Source organism: Mandrillus leucophaeus, unplaced genomic scaffold (genome assembly GCF_000951045.1).
Source record: "Mandrillus leucophaeus isolate KB7577 unplaced genomic scaffold, Mleu.le_1.0 Scaffold4, whole genome shotgun sequence".
Taxonomy (NCBI): Eukaryota; Metazoa; Chordata; class Mammalia; order Primates; family Cercopithecidae; genus Mandrillus; species Mandrillus leucophaeus.
The window spans coordinates 4371454-4395632 of NW_012104253.1; the positions used below are offsets into that span (position 1 = coordinate 4371454).

At 42.6% G+C, this 24179-nt stretch overlaps 1 protein-coding gene across 3 annotated transcripts in view; it reads right to left on the reverse strand.

Annotated features, from left to right (window-relative positions):
* Positions 1-24179, reverse strand: part of EML1 (echinoderm microtubule associated protein like 1) — a 228872-nt gene that overhangs the window by 58476 nt on the left and 146217 nt on the right. For 2 of the 3 annotated variants that reach the window (XM_011991646.1, XM_011991647.1), the window contains exons 3-5: positions 20113-20245; positions 10493-10549; positions 6874-7008 (exon numbers count right to left, since the gene is read on the reverse strand). In XM_011991646.1, the coding sequence (XP_011847036.1) occupies positions 6874-7008; positions 10493-10549; positions 20113-20245 (325 nt within the window). The remainder of the gene's footprint in view (positions 1-6873; positions 7009-10492; positions 10550-20112; positions 20246-24179) is intronic. The other variant, XM_011991648.1, reaches the window with a different exon arrangement.

Here is a 24179-nt window from a genome sequence, read left to right on the forward strand (position 1 = left end):
CTGTGGCTTTGAAGTGAAATGCAGTCATGGGCCAGACACAGGGGTGTTACTGTCAATGAGGGACCACAGAGATGTCCGTGGTCCCACAAAATTATAATACTGTATTTTTACAGTATCTTTTCTATGTTTAGATACACCAACATCTAACACTGTGTTACCACTGCCTGTAGTATTCCCTACAGTCACGTGCTGTACAGGTCTGTAGCCCAGGAGCAGCAGGTTAGACCATCAGGACGGACCGTGAAGCTTTCTGTAAACACACATTCTACGATGTTCACACAACGAGGAAACACCTAACGATGCGTTTCTCAGAACGTGCCTGTCATTAAGCGATGCCTGGCCATATACAATATCCTTCCATCCATTCAACAAAGTTATTGAGCATTCACGTTCGCCAGGCACTGTGCAAAGTCTAGAGAATGGCACGGCCTGGGCCCCCAGAGCCTAAGGGAGGGCAAGGGGTGTGTGCAGCGTGGTGGAGGGAGGAGAGCTACAGAGTCACAGATAAAGTTAACAGGCAGTTACAACACCGTCTGAAAAGCATTGCTCTCAGAATAGAGGGCCGGGGGAGGCTCCCAGAAAAAAGAGGATCCTGAGTTGGGTCTCGAAGGATGAGCTGGAGTTCATCAAACACAGTCACCTTCCCTACTCCCACCCCCAGTTCCAGATACATCCGCCTGTCACTTGGGAGAGGGGAAAACCCCTCCCCCTCCTAAGTGCTAGAAGGTGTTTGCCTCAGAACAATTCATTAAGCTACGAATTTGCTTGTGTGGTTTTCTACATCTGTGCTTTATTTTACGATAAAGTAAAAAGAATTTTCTAAATATGCTATCTTCTTACTTAGGTCGGCATTTCTTTAATTAGGTCTGGGCTTGATCGCCTATTCATGCGTTAAGGGCCACTGGTATTTCCTTCCCAGTGAGCGCCTGTGCAGACCCTTCACCAATTTTCTATTCCATGGATTATCTTGTTCTCCCATTTGTGAGTCCTTTGTGAATTAAGCAAAGTGGCCCTGCAGGCATTGTGCCACTGACATTTGTTAGGAGAATGAGTCTTTCTGTGCTGCTCCTTCCCACTCCCTGCCATGCCTTGGACTATGTTCTGTACACAGCAGGTGATCCATAAGTCCAGACAGCAGTGGAACTGAAAGAGCAAGGTGAGAACAATTTTCAGAATTTCTGATTCCTCACTTTTCAGGCTGGGATAAAGGCAGAAACAAGAGCTGGGGAATTCCAAGACATCCCCAAGAAAAAAGGCCCTGCAAGCAGGGGAGTGGGAGGGACACAAGTGTGCAGGCCTCAACTCCAATAAATAGTCTGGGATGCAGACGTGGCACTCACAGCTGCCACTGTGACGAGCTGACCGCAGACCACCTCTGCACTGAGGCTCCTATGCATAAGATCTTAGGCACCCTGTGAGGCAGGTACCACTTTTACTGCTACTGAGGAAAACCCCAAAGAGATTAAGTCACTTGTTCACAATGACAAAGCAAAGTGGCAGAGTTGGGATTAACACTTGGTTGTGGCAATAAAGGCCCATCATTTTAACCTTCTTTTGTTATAGTGATCAGGGCAAGAAGATTCATTCGATAAACACTTGTGGAGCACCTACTGTGTGCTGGGCATTGTTGTAGATGGCGGCCTGGTCTGAGTGGATTAGTGAAACTTGTTCGGTACTTACATGTCCAACTAAAGTACTTCGGGCTGGAAACACGATGAACCACGTCTAAAATAACACTGCAAGAGTGTATTTATTCACACAAAGACATGCTCATACAGCAAATGAAGAAGGGATCACAAAATAGGCACAAGAATGGCATTTATGTCAAAATTACACACTACATTCATAGAGCACCCTGCAAATAAAAGTCCACGTGGAAATGCAATGACTGTTGGCTGTGAGTTCGCTGCGTGGTGAGACTGCAGGTGATTTTCGTTTCTTCCTTCTTGTGCATCTAGTTTTTTTCTTTTTTTTGAGAAAGGGTCTCACTCCCATTGCCCAGTCTGGAGTACAGTGGTACGATCACGGCTCACTGTAGTCTCAACCTCCCAGGCTTGAGCAATCCTCCCACCTCAGCCTCTCAAACAGGTGGGACTACAGGTATGCGCCACCACGCCCAGCTAATTTCTGTATTTTTTTGTAGAGATGGGGTCTTGCCATGCTGTCCAGGCTGGTCTTGAACTCCCGGGCTCAAGTGCTCCACCCGCCTCAGCCTCCCAAAGTGCTAGGATTATAGGAGTAGGCCACCACACCCGGCCTAGATTTTCTAAAACAAGTTACTTGTATAATAAATAGATGGCCTCAAAAAAGGAAAAAATCTTGCTGGGGAAAAGTGAGCAATGTGTTGGAGAGACATGGGTGTCAGGGCACAAGAGGGAATGAGGAGCTGGCGGATGAAGGGCCCAGAGCCCCAGCCAAGGAGTAATGTTGAGCTGACGGCAGCAGTGAGCAGCAGTGAGCAGCAGTGATGCCATCGTAAAGGAAAAACAACTTTGCGCCCTGAAGAACCCTGAGGTGAAAGAGTCAGAAGACAATTTTACCAAATGCTAGAGCTTTAGAGAGGACAGGCACTCAAGGTGTCCAGCCCAGGGGTTCTTGACTTGACAGCTGTGATATGGGGCTGTCTGATCCTGGGGTTGAGGGGGCACAATACAAAAGGGCACCACACCTAACATGTCAACGTCTTCACTATGTTGAGGTGTTTTTTTTTATGTTTGTTGACTCCAAAGATGGGTAGTTTATATCACACTTGTCCAACCCACAGCCCACAGGCCACATGCGGCCCAGGACAACTTTGAATGTGGCCCAACACACATTTGTAAACTTTCTTAAAACATGAGATGTTTTTGGTAATTTTTTTTTTTTTTTTGGCTCATCAGCTATCCATAGTGTTCATGTATTTTATGTGTGGCCCAAGACAATTCTTTTAATCTGGGGAAGCCGAAAGTCCAGGGACACCCCTGATTTATATGTATGTGGCAGCAAAGTTTCTAACACATGACTGAAACATCCTTACTCTAACAAAATCAACTCATTTCAACAACTTCTCAGTAAAGCTGAAACAGCGTCTTGCTTATGAAGTTGACATAGCTCATTCCCCTAAGACTTAACAAAAGGGGAACCAGTTTGATAATTGAAACGCTTTATCAATCTAGCAACATCTAACATGAACTGTGCTTCTAAATAAGCAGCCAATTTTCTATTGGGGATAAAATACTTTTTTAATTGAAAAATATCTCTATCAGATTAGTTTACTGGCTACATTTTACAAGCCTTCCATCACAATATTATTGCCAATTCCCTATTTAAATGTTGTATTTCATGATGACATCAATCACTATGTAATTAATATTCATTTATCATCAATAGTACATAAAGTAAAATATTATCATATATTGCTTTTGTTTATAATAGAGGTTTTGTTGATGCAAAGATTAAATGCTGTTAAATTTTGTGGCTTGTTACAAAGTATTTGAAAAAGTTAAACATTCTAAGATAAAGGTCTTCCTTATCACAAGAAAGACTCCAATCTAGTGACCGTTTGTAAAGAAAATGAAACATGGGAGCAAGAAGACTGAAACCATCATAAACAATACAGTTTTGGCTGGGCGCGTGCCTCACGCCTGTAATCCCGGCACTTCGGGAGGCCGAGGAGGGTGGATCACGAGGTCAAGGGCTCGAGACCATCCTGGCCAACATGGTGAAACTCCGTCTCTACTAAAAATACAAAACTTAGCTGGGCATGGTGGCACACACCTGTAGTCCCAGCTACTAAGGAGGTTGAGGCATGAGAATCGCATGAACCCAAGAGGCAGAGGTTGCAGTGACCCAAGATTGTGCCGCTGCACTCCAGCCTGGAGACAGAGTAAGACTCCATCTCAAACAAAAGAAAAAGAAAAAGAATATAGTTTTATGAAAGCAAAACATGTAATTACTTTAAAATAAAGTATCTTGGAAAAGGTTAATATTTAGGACTTCACAAACACTATTATTTTGTGTTCAATAGTAAGATTTGTATAATTTATACAGAATGGCTTTCTATCTACTGTAATTATTATTATTGAGAAATATATGTGCTGAGATGGAACCGTTTTTCTGAAGTAAAGGGAGCCTTTTTCTCATTTGCGCCTAAGTGCCATATGTGCTAACGACAGCTTTGCACATGGCGTGTGAGAAACTGTGAGCTTTATGGCTAATAATCTGTCACGGCTGCAAGTTAAAGCACTGCCTGTGTGAATGATTTGCTTCTTCTACAAAGCAGCACAGGGTGGAAGCCATCCCTATGACGTCAGCACTCTCACTCACGTGCACCCTAACGAGCCTTCCTGAGTGGAAGAGAAGAGGGCTCCGGAACAGCGGGCAGGCTGGGATCGCACGCAGCCCACAGACCAGCTCCCGCCCGACGCCTTATTTAAGAACTGTAAGCATCACGAGGATTTATAATACTTTATCTCCCCCAACTATGTTAGACACAAGTGCAACGCGAATTGTGACAAAATCTAACACTTTCATCTCACAAATGAGGAAAATAAAAAGGGAGGGATTATAGAAAATCTCACCGATTACTTTCCTCTGCTCCACACAAGCCTGTCTTTATAACAACCATCACAGCGATGATGACCATTTACTGAGTGCCAAGCTCTATGCTGGGTATTTTCCTACAAGTTAGCTCATTTATAAGATTCAAGGGAATTAGGTATAAAATCTCTAATTTGCAGAGGAAAAAATTGAGCTTGGAGACGTTAAGGCAGAACTGGATACACACCCAGACCTTTCTTTTACTGCGGAGCCTCTGCCCTTTCCACCATGTCTTGCTGCCTACACAAATCCAACAAGGGCAATCTTTTAAATCACAGGACAGCCTGCAGGAACAATGGACACGTCGAGTGAACGATGGGGAAGAGGCATGCCATCTTGAGTCCACTGAATGCAGTCATGTTTAAAAACAGAAATTACGTGGGGGCCCACCTCCCTACTCCTTTCCTTCCTCGTGTCCCATCCTCGAGAGTGGCGTTTCTCAGCAAGACTCTAGCTCTGCTTTGGTGCTAGGGTCAAAGCAGCCTAAGCATGGGGCTGCACACGTGGGAATACAGAGAAAGAAAGGCGGGAAGGGGTCACGCAGCCACTGAATAAGCAGCTTGACCTTCACTTCTACCGTCTTAGCTGCTTCTTTCTGAGTTATCACAGCACTTACTCCCATGCGTCCCTGTCAGGAACAGCAATTGCCTAAGAGGAGACAGTGACTGTCTCTGAAACCCCTTCGGTGCACCATGCGCGAAACTCAGTCAGTTCTGTGCTCTGCTCGCCTCAACCACGCCTGGGTTCTAACGAGACAAAGAATTTCTTTTTAAATGGACATGTTTAGTTGCCTGAATTAGTTTGGGAACATGATTAGTAAATTTTCCCAGTCCCTCATTTCCAAATCAAAATTTCCTACTGTGGCGTTTTTCAAAAATCTCTTTGTAAATATCTTCTGTGGAAATATTTACCCAGCACATTTACCAAAGCCATAGGATTTTAAAGATAAAACGGATCTGGAGTTTACACAATGCAGATTCTTTTTGGAAATTCTTAATAAAAATCAGATGTGCAGAGGAGGAGCCAAGTCTCTAAGAACTGCCAAGATCTAGACATTTCAGGTCAACTTCCAAGCTTACCCTGAATTCAAAGCAGCTTTGGGCTGCGCTGCGCCTCCCACTAACTCACACCCTGTTGCCATTGTAACCACTTGGCCTCATTTCCAAGGTATTATCACCCCATTAGCATAATCTTCTGATAAGAAGTACTAATAGTCTAAATGAGAAGAAGACAGAACCCATGTTAATGGTTTTTTAAATTGTTAATTGACCGTGGACCTGACCTGCTATAGATATGAGAAGTGTCTCTATGTTTTCTACAACAGACATCTTTTAGGAATAAAACTGAAAAAGAGTTTAAGCTTCCTTTATAGGACTGAATCACCATGGATTTACAAACTTGGAATTTTTACAGCCTGTGGGTTGGAGTCGATTGCTTTATGACTAAGCCTTCTCCTGACATGAACATTTGGGGAAAAAAACACATGCTTAGCCTCTGAAGCTGAAATTCCTTCCTAAGCTTTACTAAACAGAGAGAATAAAATTAAAGTACAGTGTTTAAAAAGTGAGAACAAAGTACAATGTTAGGTAAAAATACATAGAGAAACTGGATTTTCTTTACGGAGTACATTATATAGATATAAATGTATTATGTAGACACAAAACAAGCTGCTAAAATGCCAAAAAGCAGCATTCAGGAATAAAATGTTAGTATGAGTTTCACCGATACTTATCATAATCCATTACAAACTAACTTCATAGAAAAATTCAAAATTTGGAGTCCATGTATTTCACGAAACCATTAAGAAAAATGGTTCACATTTCTGGTGTTAGCATCAATATTAAACATAGCCTCTGATAAATCATAAAATTACAACTTTTCAGCCACTCTGTCTCAGAAAATACTGCTGACAAACTTAAAGCAGTCCATTAAAATGAACTTTAAAGGTCAGGAGAGTGTACTAGAAATAGAAGGTGCTCACATAGAAATTCAGAATGGCTTCCCCAGTTCCAGGTACTTGGTACTAAGAAATTCTCAGGAACTACTTATGTCTACATGAGAGTGCTGGGAATCTGAGTGACAGTTTTTCTACCTGCGCAGTAGTTTGTGTGAACTGTGCCTGGCAGCTGCCCTCAAATGGCTGTTTGATTAGTGCCTACAAATATCTGAGGAGAAGGCCTTCTTCAAGAGTGCTCCTAGCTTGATGGAATATGAGGGGATCTTCTGACTCCTCTCTGGGGACAAGTGGTGCTAAAATATCTGAACAGCAGGAACCAAGAGATAAGACGTCCTTACCTTTCACTGTTCTTTTTGCCACTAGAAGAGCTGCTGGTAGAGCCTGTGCGATTCCGGTTTCCTTTGGAATCCCCATTGCTTTCTCTTCGACCCCCAGGAGATACTCGTTCAGAAGAGCTGGTCCTCTTGATGTTACTAAGGGTGGAATGTAAGTGACAGTGAACTCCTTAATATCGTGATTTTATTTTATTGCGATGCATACAAATACATACATAGAACATCATCCTTCCACGTGGATATTCAAAAGATAGGCCTAGCTACGGAGATCAAAAAGCTTTTCAGAGTGTCACATGGAATAATACCTCTGCTCTCTGCCTCTGTACTGAGGCCACTAGTACAGTTCACAGTCATGGAGGAAACTGAGACATTAAGACTTCAACAGTACCATGTGAGAGCACTCCAGGGTCTTCCAGGGAGGCAATCCTGCCCCTGAGCAGGCTTCACTCTCCTGGGATGTCCAATCTTTTGGTTTCTGTGGGCCACATTGGAAGAAGAAGAATGAACTGTCTTGGGCCACACATAAAATATACTAATGCTAGCGACAGCTGATGAATTAAACACAAAAAAAAAATTGCAAAAAAATAGAGTATTAAGAAAGTTTACAAATTTATGTCGGGCCACATTCAAAGCCGTCCTGAGCCACACACGGCCCATGGGCCCGCAGGCTGGACAAGCTTGGTCTAGATGGTGCTGTGCAACCCAGGGGGATGGTGCCCCCAGGAGACATCTGGCCATGTCTGGAGACATCCTTCTGCTGCCACAGCTGGGGAGGGACTGCAACTGGCATGTAGTGGGTGGAGGCCAGGGGTGCTGCTAAAAATCCTACGCAGCCCGGGATGGCCCCTCCACAAAGTATCACCTGGCCCAGACGTCAACAGTGCTGATGCTGAAGAAATCTGGCCTAAAGGCACGTGTGGGACAAATGCTAACAGGATGCCACAGGTAACGACAGAAATGTTCCACCCTATGCAAGATGCCTTCGTTTGGAGGTGGTGTCCACGTAAGTGTCCAACTTCGTTCGTAGGACAAGAGTGACTAGAGTAATCGGAGGCCTGGGAAGGCAGCCTGGGGAAGGCTTCCTGAAGACTGCGAATTTCCAGAAAAGATCAAATGGCTTGAATGTGTTGTTACGACACAGACGGAAAGAGCCTGCTCTAGGAGAGGGGATCTCCAATACACAGGGGATTCGCAGGCATGAGGGGTAAGCCAGAGCCCAGGCACGGAGTGGAGGCTGACTGTCCCCCTCTCAGAGCACACTATGGACTGTTTGTGTCCCCCAAATTCATGTGTAGAAACCCTAACCCTCAATGTGATAGAGTTAGGAGGTGGGGCCTTTGGGAGGTGATGAAGTCAGCAGGGTGGATCCCTCATGAGTGGAATTAGTGTCCTTATGGAAGAGGCCCAGAGAGCTCTCTTACCCTTTCCACCATGTGAGAAGATGGCCGCCTGCAACCTGGAAGACAGCCCTCCTCAGAACCCGACCACGCTGGTCCCCTTGGTCTCGGACTCCCAGCCTCCAGGATGGTGAGACATATATTTCTGCTGTTTATACGCTTCCCAGTCTATGGACTTTGTTACAGCAACCCAAACTCACTAAGACAGAGCACATAACTGTAGTATAGGTATCTCTGTATATATTTTATAATCGTCATCATTAGTCCACACATTTCTTGAGATCTTATCTATCATTTTCGCATGCTTTGCAGAGCCTCACACAAAAGTTTGGTGCACACTTATTAAATGAAAGGATGAAATTAATGGAAGTAACACACAGTGACCCTGTCACCAGAAGAGACACAAACTGCTTTAAGGCAGCACCTGCTCTGTAAGCAAAAAAGAAGGAGGGGAGGGGCAGGCGAGGGGCCAGGGCTCTGGGAACAGGCACAGACTTGGGTGGTTCTGGTCTTGACACTTGGAAGTGGAGGTGTGGGTGGGTGAGAATACAAGCCTGCAACACCCGAGACAGCTCAGGACAGGCCTTGTCCATCTGGCGGGTGCTGAGCCACGGATGCAGAGGAATTCACGGAGGGAGGAGGTCACCAAGGACGGAAGAGTCCCAGGAAAACTAATGTTTAAAGACGTGGGCTGAGAAGCTACCGCAGGAGTCAGAGGTAGCAGCGACACCAGGAGAGAAGGAGTGGTGCGCAGGGGCTAGCGCAGGACTCGGTACGTGTGCTGGTGCTGCACAGAGGAGGGGGTGAGCCCCGGGAAGTGGGGAGTCTCAGGCGTCTCCAGTGGGCACAGCTTCAGTGAAGGGTGCACAGGAACCAGATCTCAACAAGGAGCACGAAGGAACTGAGGAACTTAACACAGCCAACACCTCTGCTCCTGCACTGAAGCTCAATGTCCTCCCTCCTCATAAGGAAATGACAAACCTCCCATCTAGGCAGTTCCTGCCTGGTGCTGGCTGCTCTCCTTCTTGGTAGCCAGTGACTCTCTCCTCTCTTCCTACCTTCCCCTCTCTGTCTCCTCTGTCTATACCCTCCTTAGCCCAACTTGCAGTCCTCCTTCCTTTGCAACTTCCAGTGGCTCAGTTAGTAATCTCCGAGCAGGTTTTTCAAAACCCTCACGGTATGTTGGCTTTGAAAAATCACCTCGCTCTCAGGGTGATTATCTGAATACACTTTCCACATAGTCTTTTTGGTAACTGGGGAACCCTTGAGTGGACAGTGTCAGAATCTTACAACTGCAATCAGCAGGGTGTGCCTTAAGGTCAAAATGTGCGTTTTGAGAATGCTCAATTTGGGGACAAGGAAATTACAGATTTTAAGCGAGCATTACATTTCTGAAATTTGGGATTAAAGTCTAAAAATTACAGGAGCCTTTGTGCTTCAAGTTCAAGATGTTCCCCTGACGACAAACACCAAGCAAATTTGACTTAGCAGGATTATTCTCCGCCCAGTCTTTAGTACAAGGCTCTGAAGCACACTTTGCCCTGACCAGCTGCCAGGGCCCTGGGAGATTTTGCAGCCGCAAGAAGAGCCCAGAGCTCGGCCTCTGGGGCGTCCTTGTGGGAGTTCATGGCAAGTTCACAGCAAGTTCGAGAACTGTATAAAATACCCTTAAAGAGCTGAAAAACCACAACTGTTCATCAACTACAGCAAACAATACCTGATTTTCTAACAATTAACCCCCAACCTGGTGGTTGGAAGGGTTCATGGGGGTGCCAGTGATGAAAACTGCAGCAGCAGCCACAGTTAACATTTAAGGAGTTCTCTGGACTTTTACATATACTGTATTATTTAATTAAAACCTCACAAATCCCAGCAGCAATATCATTATCCTCATTTTACAGATGAAGAACCAAATTCAGGAGTGTGAAGCAACTTGTCTGGGGTTACAGCAAGTGGTGGGGCTGGTGACTTCAACCCTGTGTTCTCTCTATTAGGCCCCTAATCAACACCACCTGCAATTTATGAATGTCAAAGTATACTAGTTTTGGAGGACCAGATGAGCATCTAAAAAAACAAAAAAATGTCAATGATTAATATAGTTACATGATTGACGACTTGATGAATGGTAGGCACTGGACAAGACCTTGGAGCTACTATGTTAAAACAGAGATGGAAACAGTGGAAGGAACAGCTATGGTGACAAAGTAAATCTAAGTTCCCCTCACCTTGGTGTCGATCTATTCAGTTTGCAAGCATTGAGAAGACTCACAGATCTGTTTAATCTACGTATAAGAGGCACAGAAACAAAGCAGAATAAACGTGAGTGCAATTAATAAAAGTGTGGAAAAATACTTTGATAAGCTTCAGTAAATTGCAGGACGCACACATCAAAATCGAAAAACATTTTGGTTCGCATATATAGATGTGGATATAATCCATCACAACTCTTCCAAGATATTTGTCATTCCCATATTTGCATTAAAATGTTAAACTTTAAAAAAAAACTTACTGTTGTCCCAGACGTAGAATAAAAAACAAGACATTTCCTTTTGAGAACCAACGGCTCTTTTGAATTAAAGAGGATTTACTAGGACTCAAAGTGAAGGACAGAAAATAAAGCTTGAAGACAAGACATTTGCGGTAACAAGGGCAGCCAGAGAGAGCAATACTGTACACTCACTGCAGGAAGCCTCCTCAAATAACCAGCAGGGAATATCAAAGAAGCTATGTTCCCTCTGGACGGCGAGTGAAAAATAATGCTCTTTATTTTGAAAGTGGTAGAAGTACAGGCTTGTGAGAGACTGCGCAATAATGCAGTACATTTTCTAGTGCTTAAGTCAAGTATTTCTGGTGTAGAAATGCATTACACATCACCATTACTTTGTTTTCCCTTCTGCTCTCTGCCCGCACACCCAAACCTGCAACCTTGTAAGTTATGAAAATAAATGGTTCTTTACATTACATTACGTATGCATTCAACAATTTGTGCCAATTAACACTTTAGACATAATAAAATTTCTGCAAAGAGACTGGTGACCATAAGAAAAACAGACGTCTTTCTTCTTACGGTTAATAGGAATTCTAAGCATAAGAACCTACAATTAGGTTTTCCTTCATCATATGATTGGGAATCAAAAATTGGTTTTCCAAAATTTTGCAAAAGTATCCCAAACTTTTACAACCAAAACAGAAATCTGACAGGCAGCTCTTAAGTGTGACCAGAGATTTTCTGATGATTTCATTTGTCCCAACAGCTGGGGCGACTAACACTGGATAAAAGCAGTGAACTGCTCAACAAACACTTACTAGGCATCGACCATCCACTGTGCGCTATGCTGAGTGCTGGAGGGTCCACAGGGGACTAGGACCCACCTGGCTTTTGTCCCTCAAATTACGAGATAATTCTGACAGACTGAGATGACGCACTTCAATAATTAAATTAACAAATGCTCATATCTTTCACTGTCTAAAAACTGATCTTTGGCAAAATCCAAGTTATTTTTCAGGAAGGCTAGTGGTCTTGGAGAATCTTAGAGAATTCTATATATACAAGTCTTTTTTTCTACAATACAAAGTCAGCTACTCAAGCTAGTGGGGAGAACCATATCACTTTTGATAACGGGACAGGTCCCACGGGTCTTCCTTTGTTCAACAGGACAATACTTCCACCTCTATTTTGCTACCGAGAACAGACTCAAACATGGATTTATCACCTACGTTTCAATTCATCTGAATAATAGAGAAATACTTTAGAAATAATTCTTAAAAATCAACTGAAGCCAGATTTTGGCTTTCTGTTCTTCAAATCACACTATGTCCCCAGAACTGACTTCAGTGCAATTACAAATGCTGTGCTTCTAACAAGTGGAACTATTTTTCCAAAGGACTATTGGCTGTTTGTTTGGAAGCAAGAGATATTTACCATTCTATCTCACATTTGTCACAGAGCATTTTTTAAATAACGCTTTTTGTACCAGTTTTGTTCTTTTGATCTCTGTTCACATAGCTTGGCCTATTGTCATGCTCTACTTATGAGCCCAGAGAACAGTGACTGTCTCTTTCTTGAGCCAGTAGAAATGTTACTCCATTGTCAGCCTCCGCATCCCCACTGAGCAAGGTATGACCTACAATGTCTTCTCTGGATTTTCTGCCTTTTTTCCTTTGCCTAATGGAAACAAAGCTTTTCCCAAGGATTCCAAATCAAGCCCTCAATCGAAGTCTTAATTGGCAACACAAAGCACAACCGCTGGGCACTGGACTATTTCCAAAGGGGATTTTGTTCCTAAGCACCAGGCTGAAAAACCCCCAGAGAAAAGAAAACAAACATATACCCATCCACACACCACAGATGCCCCGACTCATTTAATTTGGAACTCTGATTACAGAAAAATTCCTACCTGATTGTAAACAGATTTGAAATGACTTGGAAGTTATTTTAATCCTAATATTCAGAATGCCCAGCCTGCTTCTGTTTTCAAAATTCTCTCCTAATGAGAGATCTACAGGAACTTTACCGCGGAGTAGCAATTAGATGCTACTGTTCTTATTTCCAGCTTCCAAATGGAAGGGAACTCCCATCCACTGAAGCCCATAAAAGCCAGAAACGAACCAAAATACATGAATCACTATGCTTTCACTCAAAACCCAGAGTCTTGGACACTCAGTCTAGAAAACTATGTATTTCTAGTTGGCAGCTACATGCTGACCACAGCTTATTAGAGTAATCAAATGGATATTCTGTAAATTATAAGGAAAAGTCTACAGAGGCCTTAGAATGTTTCTGGGAGGGTTACCATTTAAATGCGAGTACACAAATGTACACACTTAGAAATAACATGATGGCTACTATCATAATTTTTCACGTGTCCATTCGTTCCTTTCTGTCTTGCTCCCTTCCTCCCTCCCTTCTTTACTAAGATAAAATTGCTGAGAGTAATCGCCACCTATGAGCCCTTTGACATCTGGCTGAAATGTAGGGGTGTAAGACCCAGGCCTCTGTTCATAGCCCGGACTTGTTTCTTTACTTGCTGTTTGGCCCCGGCGCCCCCTTATCAACATCAGACTTGCAATCTGAGAAATCTCTGCTGAGAGTCACCCTCACTCCTGACGGCTGCTCCTGCTCCCACAAATAGTACACGGACAGGATGGGACATAAAAGAAGGATGATTTGCAAGCAGTCATTATAGCAAGCATTTTCCTTCGGCAGATGTCAGGGGTGACCTGGAAATCTGTGCAGGAAGCAGCCGAGCACAATGGAAGGCACACAGGCTTTGGATCCAGACAGCCCAGGCCACGTTCCCCACGCTCCAGCCACACGACCCTGCCACTGCTTCATCAGGGTTTGTGTGCTACTCTAAACCCTTCATTGTCATTTCAACAGGGTTCACAGCATCTTCTCTCGGAGTAGATCACATCTCAAGAAACTACTATTTTGGCAGTAATTCCTCACCCATTAAAGTTTTATCAGGAGATTGTAGCAACTCAGTCCTATCCTCAGGCTGCACTTCGAATTCTAGTTCTCTTGCTATTTCCAGCATATTTGCAGTGGCTTTCTCCAGTGAAGTCTTGAACTGCCTCAGAGTCATCCATGAGGGCTGAAATCATTTTCTTCCCATTCATCTTGTGTTCATGTTGAGATTTTGGCCTCCTCCCATGAATCATAAATGTTCTTTTTTTTTTTTTTTTTTCTTTTGAGACAGGGTCTCACTCCGTTGCCCAGGTTGGAGTGCAGTAGCACAAACATGGCTCACTGCAGTCTCAAACTCCCGGACTCAAGCAATCCTCCTGCCTCAAATTCCCAAAGTGCTAGGATTACAGGTATGAGCCACTGCGCCTGGTCCCACAAATGTTCTTAAAGGCATTTAGAATGTTGAATCCTTTCTAGAAGGTTTTCAATCGACATTGCCCAGATCTATTAGAGCAATCACTATCAATGGCAGCAATAGCCTTGCCAGGTGTGGGGGCTCTCGTCTGTAATCCCAGCCCTTTGGGAGGCCGAGGAGGGCGGATCATGAGGTCAAGAGATCGAGATCATCCTGGCCAACATGGCAAAACCCTGTCTCTACTAAAAATACAAAAAAATTAACTGGATATGGTGGTGTGCACCTGTAATCCCAGCTACTCGGGAGGCTGAGGTAGGAGAATCACTTGAACCCAGAGGCAGAGGTTGCAGTGAGCCGGGATCACACCACTGCACTCCAGCCTGGGAGACAGAGCAAGACTCTGTCTCAAAAAAAAAAAAAGCATTTCCTAAATAATAAAACTTGACAGTTGAAATTACTCCTTGATCCAAGGGCTGCAGAATGCATGTTGTGAGAGTTGGCATAAAAACATTAATTTCCTTGTATCGCTCCATCGGAGCTCCTGGGTGACTAGGTACACTGTAAATGAATGGTAATATTTGGAAAGGAAGCTTTTTCTTCTGAGCAGTAGGCCTCAACAATGGGCTCAAAATATTCAGTACATCATATTGCTGTAACAGATGTGCTGTCATCTAGGTTTTCTTCCATTTACAGAGCACAGGCAGAAGAGATTTAGCATCACTCTTAAGGGCCCTAGGATTTTTGAAAGACAAATGAGCACTGACTCCAATTTAAAGTCACCAGCCACATCGGGCTCTAACAAGAGTCTGTCTCTCCTCTGAAGCTTTGAAGCCAGGTATTGACTTCTCATATAAAAGTCCTAGATGGCATCTTCCTCCAATATAAGGCTGTTTTGTCTACACTGAAAATGTGTTGTTGTTGTTGTTGCTTTTTTTTTTTTCTTTTTTTTTTTGAGACAGAGTTTCGCTCTTTTTGCCCAGGCTGGAGTGCAGTGGTGCGATCTCGGCTCACTGCAACCTCCGCCTCCTGGGTTCAAGCAATTCTCCTGCCTCAGCCTCCCAAGGAGCTGGGATTACAGGCGCCCGCCACCACGCCAGCTAATTTTTTGTATTTTTAGTAGAGACGGGTTTCACCATGTTGGCCAGTATGGTCTCGATCTCTTGACCTCGTGATCTGCCTGCCTCAGCCTCCAAAAGTGCTGGGATTACAGGCGTGAGCCACCGCGCCCGGCCTAAAATGTGTTGTGTAGTGTAGCTGCTTTCATCAGTTATCTTAAGCAGCTAGGTCTTCTGCATAACCTGTAGCAGCTTCTACAATAGCACTTGCTGCTTTGCCTTGCACTTTTATGTTATGGAGAGGGCATCTTTCCTTCATCTCATGAGCCAACCTCTGCTGGCTTCAGTCTTTTCTTCTACAGCTTCCTCACCTCTCTCAGATTTCGTAAAATTGAAGAGAGTTCGGGCCTTGCTCTGTATTAGGCTTTGGCTTAAGGGAATGTTGTGCCTGGTATGATCTTTGATTCTGAACACTCAAACTTTCTCCCTATCAGGAATAAGGATGTCACCTTTTTTTTTTTCCGCGTGTTCACTGGAGTAACACTTCGAATTTCCTTCAAGAACTTTTTCTTGGCATCTACAACTTGGCTAACTGGCACAACAGGCCTGCATGAGTCCATTTAGTGCAGCTATAAAGGAATGCCTGAGGCTGGGTAATTTATAAAGAAAAGAGGTTTAATGGCCTCACAGTTCCGCAGGCTGTCCAGGAAGCATGGCACCGGCATCTGCTAAGCTTCTGGTGCGGTCTCAGGGAGTTTTAAATCATGGCAGAAGACAAGACGGGGCAGGCATGTCATTTGGCAAGAGAGGGAGCAAGTGGGGAGGAGGTGCCATGCTCTTTTAAACAACCAGACCTTGAGTGAACTCACAGCAAGAACTCACTCATTGTGAGGACAGCACCAAGACGTTCATGAGGGATCTACGCTGATGACCCAAACACCTCCTCCCAAGCCCATCTCCAACACTGGGGATCACATTTCAACTTGAAATGTGGAGGAGACAAACATCTAAACGACATGATGGTCTATCCTGGCTTTTGGCATGCCTTCCTCATTAAGCTGAATCATGTCTAGCTTTTGATTTAAAGTGAGAAAAGTATGACTCTTCCTTCACTTGAACACTTACAGGCCATTATAGGGTTACTAAATGGCCTTATTTCAATACTGTTGTGTCTCACGGAAAAGGGAGGCCGATGGAGAGGGAGAGATAGGGAAACAATGGGCAGAGCAGTCAGGACACAAACTGCATTTATGGATCAAGTTGGCCACCTTCTCTGGGTGCTGTTTTGGGTGCCCCAAAACAATTACAGTATTAACACCAAAGATCACTGATCACCATTCCAGACAAAATGATAACAAAAAAGTTTGTAATGTTGCGAGAATTACTAAAATGTGACATGAAGTGGGTACATGTTGGAAAGACGATGCTGATAGATTTACTCAACACAGGCTTGCCACCGCCTCCAATTTGTAAAAAAATGTGGTAAAGCACAATAAAGACAGACACAATAAAATGAGGAATGCCTGTATTTGCTACAATAAAAAGTGAATCTTTAAACAACTCACTCTTGAACAATCAATGGTCAAAGAGGAAATCACAAAGAAATTTTAAAAATATCTGGAGACATATGAAAGTACAACATACCAAAACTTACAGGAGGCAGTTAAAGGGGTACTAAGAGGGAAGTCTATAGTGATCAAAGTTTTCATAAAAAGAAGATAGATCTCACATCAGCCTCCTAACTTTATACTTCAAGGAACTAGAAAAAAAAGAAAACCAAAAGTTGGCAGAAGGAAGGAAATAATAAAGATTAGAGCAGAGACAAATGAAGGGGAGAATAGAAAAACAATAGAAAAAAAAATAAACAAAACCAAGAATTGGTTTTTTAAAAAAGATCAACCAAATTGAAAAACCCTTAGCTAGACTAATGAAGAAAGAGAGAAAATTTAAATAACTAAAATTAGAAATGAAAGGATATTACAACTGATATAACAAAAACGAGAAGGACTATGAGACCACTGTGAATAAGCATATGCCAGCAAATTGGGTGACCTAGAGCAAATGAATAAGTCCTAGAAACAAACAGCCCACCAGGACTGAATCATGAAGAAGTAAAAAATATGAACAGACCTAGAGCTAGTAAGGAGACTGAAGCAGTAATCAAAAATCTCCCAACAAAGAAAAGCCCAGGACCTGATGACTTTAGCAGAGAATTCTATCAAACATTTAAAAAAGGATAAATTCCAGTCCTCCTTAAACTCTTCCAAAGAATCGAGGAGGAGGGAACACTTCCAAATCATTGCATGAGGCCAGCATTATTCTAATACCAAAACCAGACAAAGATACAAGAAAACTACAGACCAATATCCCTGATGAACGTTGATGAAAAAATCCTCAACAAAATACTAGTAAACTGAATTCAACAGCACATTAAATGGATTATACACCATGACCAACTGGGATTTATATTTGGAATGCAAGAATGATTCAACACATGAAAATCAATCAATGTGATACAATATTCACAGAATAAAGGACAAAAACCACATGATCATTTCAATTGATGCAGAAAAAGCATTTGACAAAATTCAACACCCTTTCATGATAAAAACAAAACAAACTAGGAATAGAAGAAAACTACCTCAATGTAATAAATGCTAGATTTGAGTGGCCATAGCTCAAATAAATACTCAATGGTAAAAGACTGAAATCTTTTCCTCTAAAATCAGGAAGAAGGCAAGACACCCACTCTTGCCACTATTATTCAACATAGTACTCGAAGTCCTAGCCAGAGCAATTAGACAAGAGAAAGAAATGAAAGGCATCCAAATAGGAAAGGATCCAAAGTAAAACTATCTGTCTACAGATGACAGAATCTTATACTTAGAAAACCCTAAAGATTCCAGAAAAAAACTCTGAGGACTAATACATAATTTCAACAAAGTTTCAGGATACAAAACCAACACACAAAAATCAGATGCATTTCTATACAATAACAATGATCAAGCTGAAAAGGAAGTTAAGAAATTAATTCTATTTACTGCAGCATCAAAAAGGATAAAATACTTAGGAATAACTTTAACCAAGGAGATAGAAGACTTATACACTGAGAACCACAAAACCTTGCTAAAAGAAAATACAAAAAAAGAGAAAGACATCCTGTGTTTATGGATTGGAAGACTTAATATTGCTTAATGTCCATACTACTCAAAGTGATATGCAGATTTAATGCAGTCTCCATCAAAATCCCAATGGCATTTTTTGCAGAAATAGAAAAAAACTATCCTAAAATTCATATGGAATATAAAGGGATCCTAAATAGCCAAAACAATCACAAAAAAGAACAATACAGTTGGGGGCCTCCCATTTCCTGATTTTGAAACATACTAAAAAGCAAGAGTAATCAAGATGGTAGGGTATTGGCCATAAGGACAGATGTGCAGATAAATGGTACAGAATAGCCTGTGATGGATGAATAGATAAACAAAATATGATAAAGATGGGGATAACAGACACTGGGGACTCCAAAAGGAGGGTGGGAGAGAGGTGGGTAACAGCTGAAAAATTTCCTATTTGGTATTATCTTCACTATCTGGGTAATGGGATCAACAGAAGCCCAAACCTCAGCATCACAAATATACCCTTGTAACAAACCTCCACACATACCCCCGAATCTAAAATTAAAATAAAAAGCAAAATATGATATATACACACAATGCAATATTATCCAGCCTTAAAAAGAAAATCAGTCACATGCTACAATATGGATGCACGTCGAGGACATTATGCTAAGCAAAGTAAGCCAGTCACAAAAGGACAAGCACTACTTAGATGATCCCACTTCTGTGAAATACCTAATGCAGTCAGAATCATAGCAACAAAAAGTAGAGATGTGGTTGTCAAGGGCAGTGGGGAGAACAGAGGGGGGACTTACTATTTAATGGGTCTAGAATTTCTCTTTTGCCTGATGAAAAAGTTCTAGAGCTCTGTTGCACAACAAATGTGTGAATATACTTAACATTACTGAACTCTTTTTTTTTTTTAGATGGAGTTTCGCTCTTGTCACCCAGGCTGGAGTGCAATGGTGTGATCTCGACTCACTGCAACCTTGGCCTTCCAGGTTCAAGTGATTCTTCTGCCTCAGCCTCCCAAATAGCTGGGATTACAGGCATGTGCCACTGTGCCCAGCTAATTTTTGTATTTTTAGTAGAGATGGGGTTTCGCCATGTTGGTCACGGTGGTCTCGAACTCCTGACCTCAGACAATACACCCTCCTCGGCCTCCCAAAGTGTTGGAATTACAGGCGTGAGCCACTGAGCCTGGCTAGCACTACTGAACTCTACACTTAAAAACAGTTAAGGTAGGCTGGTCTCACACTCCTGAGCTCAAGTGATCTGCCCACCTTGGGCCTCCCAAAGTACTGGGATTATAAGTGTAAGCCACTGTACCTGGTCCTAAAATATAAAAATCTTTAAATGGCAATTACAAAATAATACGAAAGTTAAGAGCAAACTGTGCTCTTTGTGACAGATAACATCAATATTTAGACTCCACTGTTGGGTACATTTTGAAAGCATGAGCTTATCCAAATTGTATAGAGAAAAATCTGAGGTTGCCATGGCAATCTGAATGTTGTCATGTTCCCAGTATGGACTTGGGAACATTTATTTATTTTTACCCAGGTTATACTAACATTTGTTTTTTCAAAAGAGAACTTTAAGTAAAAATACAAAACACCACACTGTGGTTTTAGCCAGTGAGGTTTCAAAGGCAACACAAGTAAATCTAAAACGAGAATAATAATAAACTTAACTAGTTCCTGTTATGGCAACATATAAAATGTTGGACTTTGATAAGCTTTAACTCAGAGAAGAAATTGTACAATACGATTTTAAAAAGTAATACTCATTTTGGGATCGAAGAGAGAACTGCTTTTAGAGTTCCTTTAAGGCCCTGCCTCTGGCTCACCTTTTGGTTGTCGGCACAGCGGTTTCTTTCCTGGCCCCGGAGGGGGACGGTAGAGAGCCACTAGATTTCTTTGGTAACACAGTGCCATTGTTGACAGTGGTTCTTAAAGGCAGGGTCTGCATCAGTGGTCTTGCTGTAAGACAAGCAGAAAATAACATCAGAAACTTCCCTTTTGTAAAGGTAACATTTTACAGCAGGGGTCCTCAACCCCCTGTTAGGAAGATGATGCCACACAGCAAGAGGAGGTGAGCAGTGAGCGAGTGAGCAACTCTTCATCTGCATTTACAGTTGCTACCCATCACTCATGTTACCACCTGAGCTCTGCCTCCTGTCAGATCAGATTAGATTCTCTTAGGAGTGCAAACTCTTGTGAACCGTGCAAGCGAGGGATCTAGGCTGAGCGCTCCTTATGAGAATCTAATGCCTGATGATCTGTTGCTGTCTCCCATCAACCCTAGATGGGACTATCTGATTGCGACAAAACAAGCTCAGGACTGCCACTGATTCTACGTTATGGTGAGTTGTATCATTATTTCATTATATATTAAAATGTAACAATAATAGAAAGAAGGCACACAATGAATGTAACATGCTTGAATCGTCCCAAAACCATCCCCAACACCCACCCCCACTTCTATGGAAAAATCATCTTCCACAATTTTCTTGGTGCCAAAAAGGCTGGGGACCACTGTTTTACAGAACGTAAGCTAGGTAGAAAGGAAAAGGACATGAATTTTGAAACACTAGCAGCACTGACAAAGATATGAAGGCAATTCCTTGGAGAAAGGATCATGTTTTCTTTTCTTTTCTTTTCTTTTTTTTTTGAGACAGAGTTTCGCTCTTGTTGCTCAGGCTGGAGTGCAGTGGCACAATCTCGGCCACCTCAGTCTCTTGGGTTCAAGCAATTCTCCTACCTCAGCCTCCCAAGTAGCTGGGATTACAGATGCTGGCTACCATGCCCAGCTAATTTTTGTATTTTTAGTAGACATGGGGTTTCACCATGTTGGCCAGGCTGGTCTTGAACTCCTGACCTCAGGTGATCCGCCTGCCTCAGCCTCCCAAAGTGTTGGGATTACAGGTGTGAGCCACCATGGCCAGCCAAGATCTTCATCTTTTTAACAAAGGGAACCTAGACACTAACCTCACACCCTACACAAAAATTAACTCAAAACGGCCCATAAACCTAAATTTAAAATGCAAAACTATAAAACTTCTAGAAGAAAGTGATTTGGTGATGAGTTTTTAGATCTAATACCAAAAGCACAATCCATGAAAGAAAAAAATTGATAGCTTGGACTTCATTAACATTTTTAAAAATTTGCAAGAGAACCTAAGAGGATTAAAACACAAGGCATAGATTAGGAGAAAATATTTGCACATCACATATCTGATAAAAGACTTGTATAAGGAATATAAAAAGAACTCCTCAAATTCAATGGTAAGAAAACAAACAGCCCAATTAAAAAAATGGGCAAAAGATCTGAAAAGACACTTCACCAAAGAAGACATATACAGATGGCACATAAGCATATGAAAAGACGCTCGACATCATTTGTCATTAGGGAAATGCAAATTAAAACAATAATGAGATACTTCTATACACCTATTAGAATGGCAGAAATCCAAAAAGACAGACAAAATACCAATTGATGGCCAGGACGCCGATCAACAGGAACTCTCATTCCTTGCTGGTGGGAATGAAAAATAGTACAGCCACTGTGGAAGACAGTCTGGCAGTTTCTTATAAAGCTAAATATAGTTTCACCATATGATCCGGTAATTGTACTGACACTAGGTATTTACCCAATTGATCTGAAAACTTATGTCTACACAAACCCACATGTAAATATTTAGAGCTGCTTTATTTACAATCGTCAAAAACTGGAAGCGACCAAGATGTCCTCTGATAGGTGAATAGATAAACAAACTGGCCCATCCATACAATGGAATATGAGTTGGTGATAAAAGGAATGAAGCAAACCACATCTGAAATCCACATTGTTAAAGGAAAGCAGCAAGTCTGAGAGGCTCCATGTTGTATGACTGCATTTATATGACATTTGAGTAAAGGCAAACTAAAGACAGAAAATCGATTTGTGGCTGTCAGAGGTTGCAGGGCAGGGGCTGAATAGGTGGTGTAAAGGAGGTCTTCTAGGGTGATAAAACTCTCCTGTAAGATACCATCGTGAGGGATATGTGACATGATGCCTTGTCAAAGCCCAGAGACCCTTATAGCACCAAGAGTGAACCTTGAAGTATGTAAGTAAAACCGACTAGGAGACGGGGAAACCCCAGGATGGAATGAAGATTGTATGACAAACATACAACAACCTCACTGAAGGCAGTGAGGGGAAGGAAGGTGCTGACTTAAGTCATTCTGGAAATGAGTAGAGACTCTAAAACTAAAGATAACAGGAACTGCATATCAGCACTGCAGTTTAGTTAGTAAGCTTGCTTCCCACAAAGGTGGAGGCTAACAATTCTGAAACCACTACACAGGAACACCAGGATGGAACAATTACATAAAAGGATGGAGGATGGCAGGGGCAGGTCTCTCACTGTTGGAGAGGGAGGTGATGGATAAGCAAGGGGAGATGGTGGGAATGAACCATGTGCCACTAAAGTAGAGACATCAGGGCAGACTCAGGTTTCCCTTAACAGAGATGCAGATATGTAAGTATAAATACATACATAGACACACATACAGGTTAGTATAAACACATGTTTCTGAGCTCTGTCTGCTGAGAGGGCTTAAAGCAATGACACCCAATGCCCAAACCTTGGTTTCTAAGGCCGTTCTATAGCAGAAGGAAGCAGGCGTCCAGGGGAAGCAGCTGCACGTAGGGCTGGGGCAGGGAACACATGAATCTGGAGTCTCCTGTGGTGCCACAAAGTAAAGAAGTGCTCAGACAACAACAATAAAACCAAAAGACACTACTTTGGTGGGGGCAAGTCAAACGGACACAGGACCTAACTGAAAGAGCTCCCAAAGGCCAAAGCTGGAACAATTTGAGCCACAAAACAAATAACATGGTATTCGGTTATAACCCAAAGTACACAACGAGTATCTGTAAGTTTATGCTGCAGTATATACAAATAAATGATTGGGTAAATATATAAATGAAGAGAACAGACAAATCCCCATGCAGCTATATTCTGAATAATTTATGTGGCTACCACACCCTCAAGAAGGTAGAATATAATCTGCCACTCCTTAAGTGCAGCTGGCGCATGCTGACTTCCTTCTAACAGCCAAGTGATGAAGTTGGGGGAGAAGTCACTTTCCAGTGGACAGACCTGACCAACACTCCCTCGGCCAGGTGGCCAAGGTCAACAACCACAGTGATGAGCCATGTTGATGGCATGCACCCTTGGACGGGATGTGCTGATAAGATGAGAACGGCACTTTACCTCTGTGCTTTCCTCCCGAAAGCCCATAACCTGAGTCTATCCATGAGAAAAACATCACACGAAGCCAAGTTGAAGGACAGTCAATGAACTCTCTAATCGGTATTCTTCAAAACTGTCAAGATCATCAAAAACAAGGAAGACTGTCAGCCTGGAGGAGGCTGAGGAGCCAGGGTAACTAAAGATCATGTGTTATCCTGCATGGGAATCTGGAACCAAAAGGGCTTAAGGGACAAACTAAGGAAATCCCAATAGAGCATGGCCATTAATTAATAATAATGTATTAATATTGGTCCATTAGTTATGACAAATGTACCATACTAATATAAGATGGTAATAACAGGCGAAACTGGGTACTGTGTCTATGGGAAACTTCTGTGCTTACAACTTTTCTAGAAATCTAAAACTATCCTAAAATAAAAAGTTCATTTAAAAATGCTAGCAGAGGCCGGGCATAGTGGCTCACTCCTGTAATCCCAGCACTTTGGGAGGCTGAGGCAGGTGGATCACCTGAGGACAGGAGTTTGAGACCAGCCTGGCCAACATGGTGAAACCTCCTCTCTACTAAAAACAGAAAAATTACCCGGCTGTGGTGGCATGTGCCTGTAATCCCAGCTAGTAAGAATGCTGAGGCAGGAGAATCGCTTGAACCCGGGAGG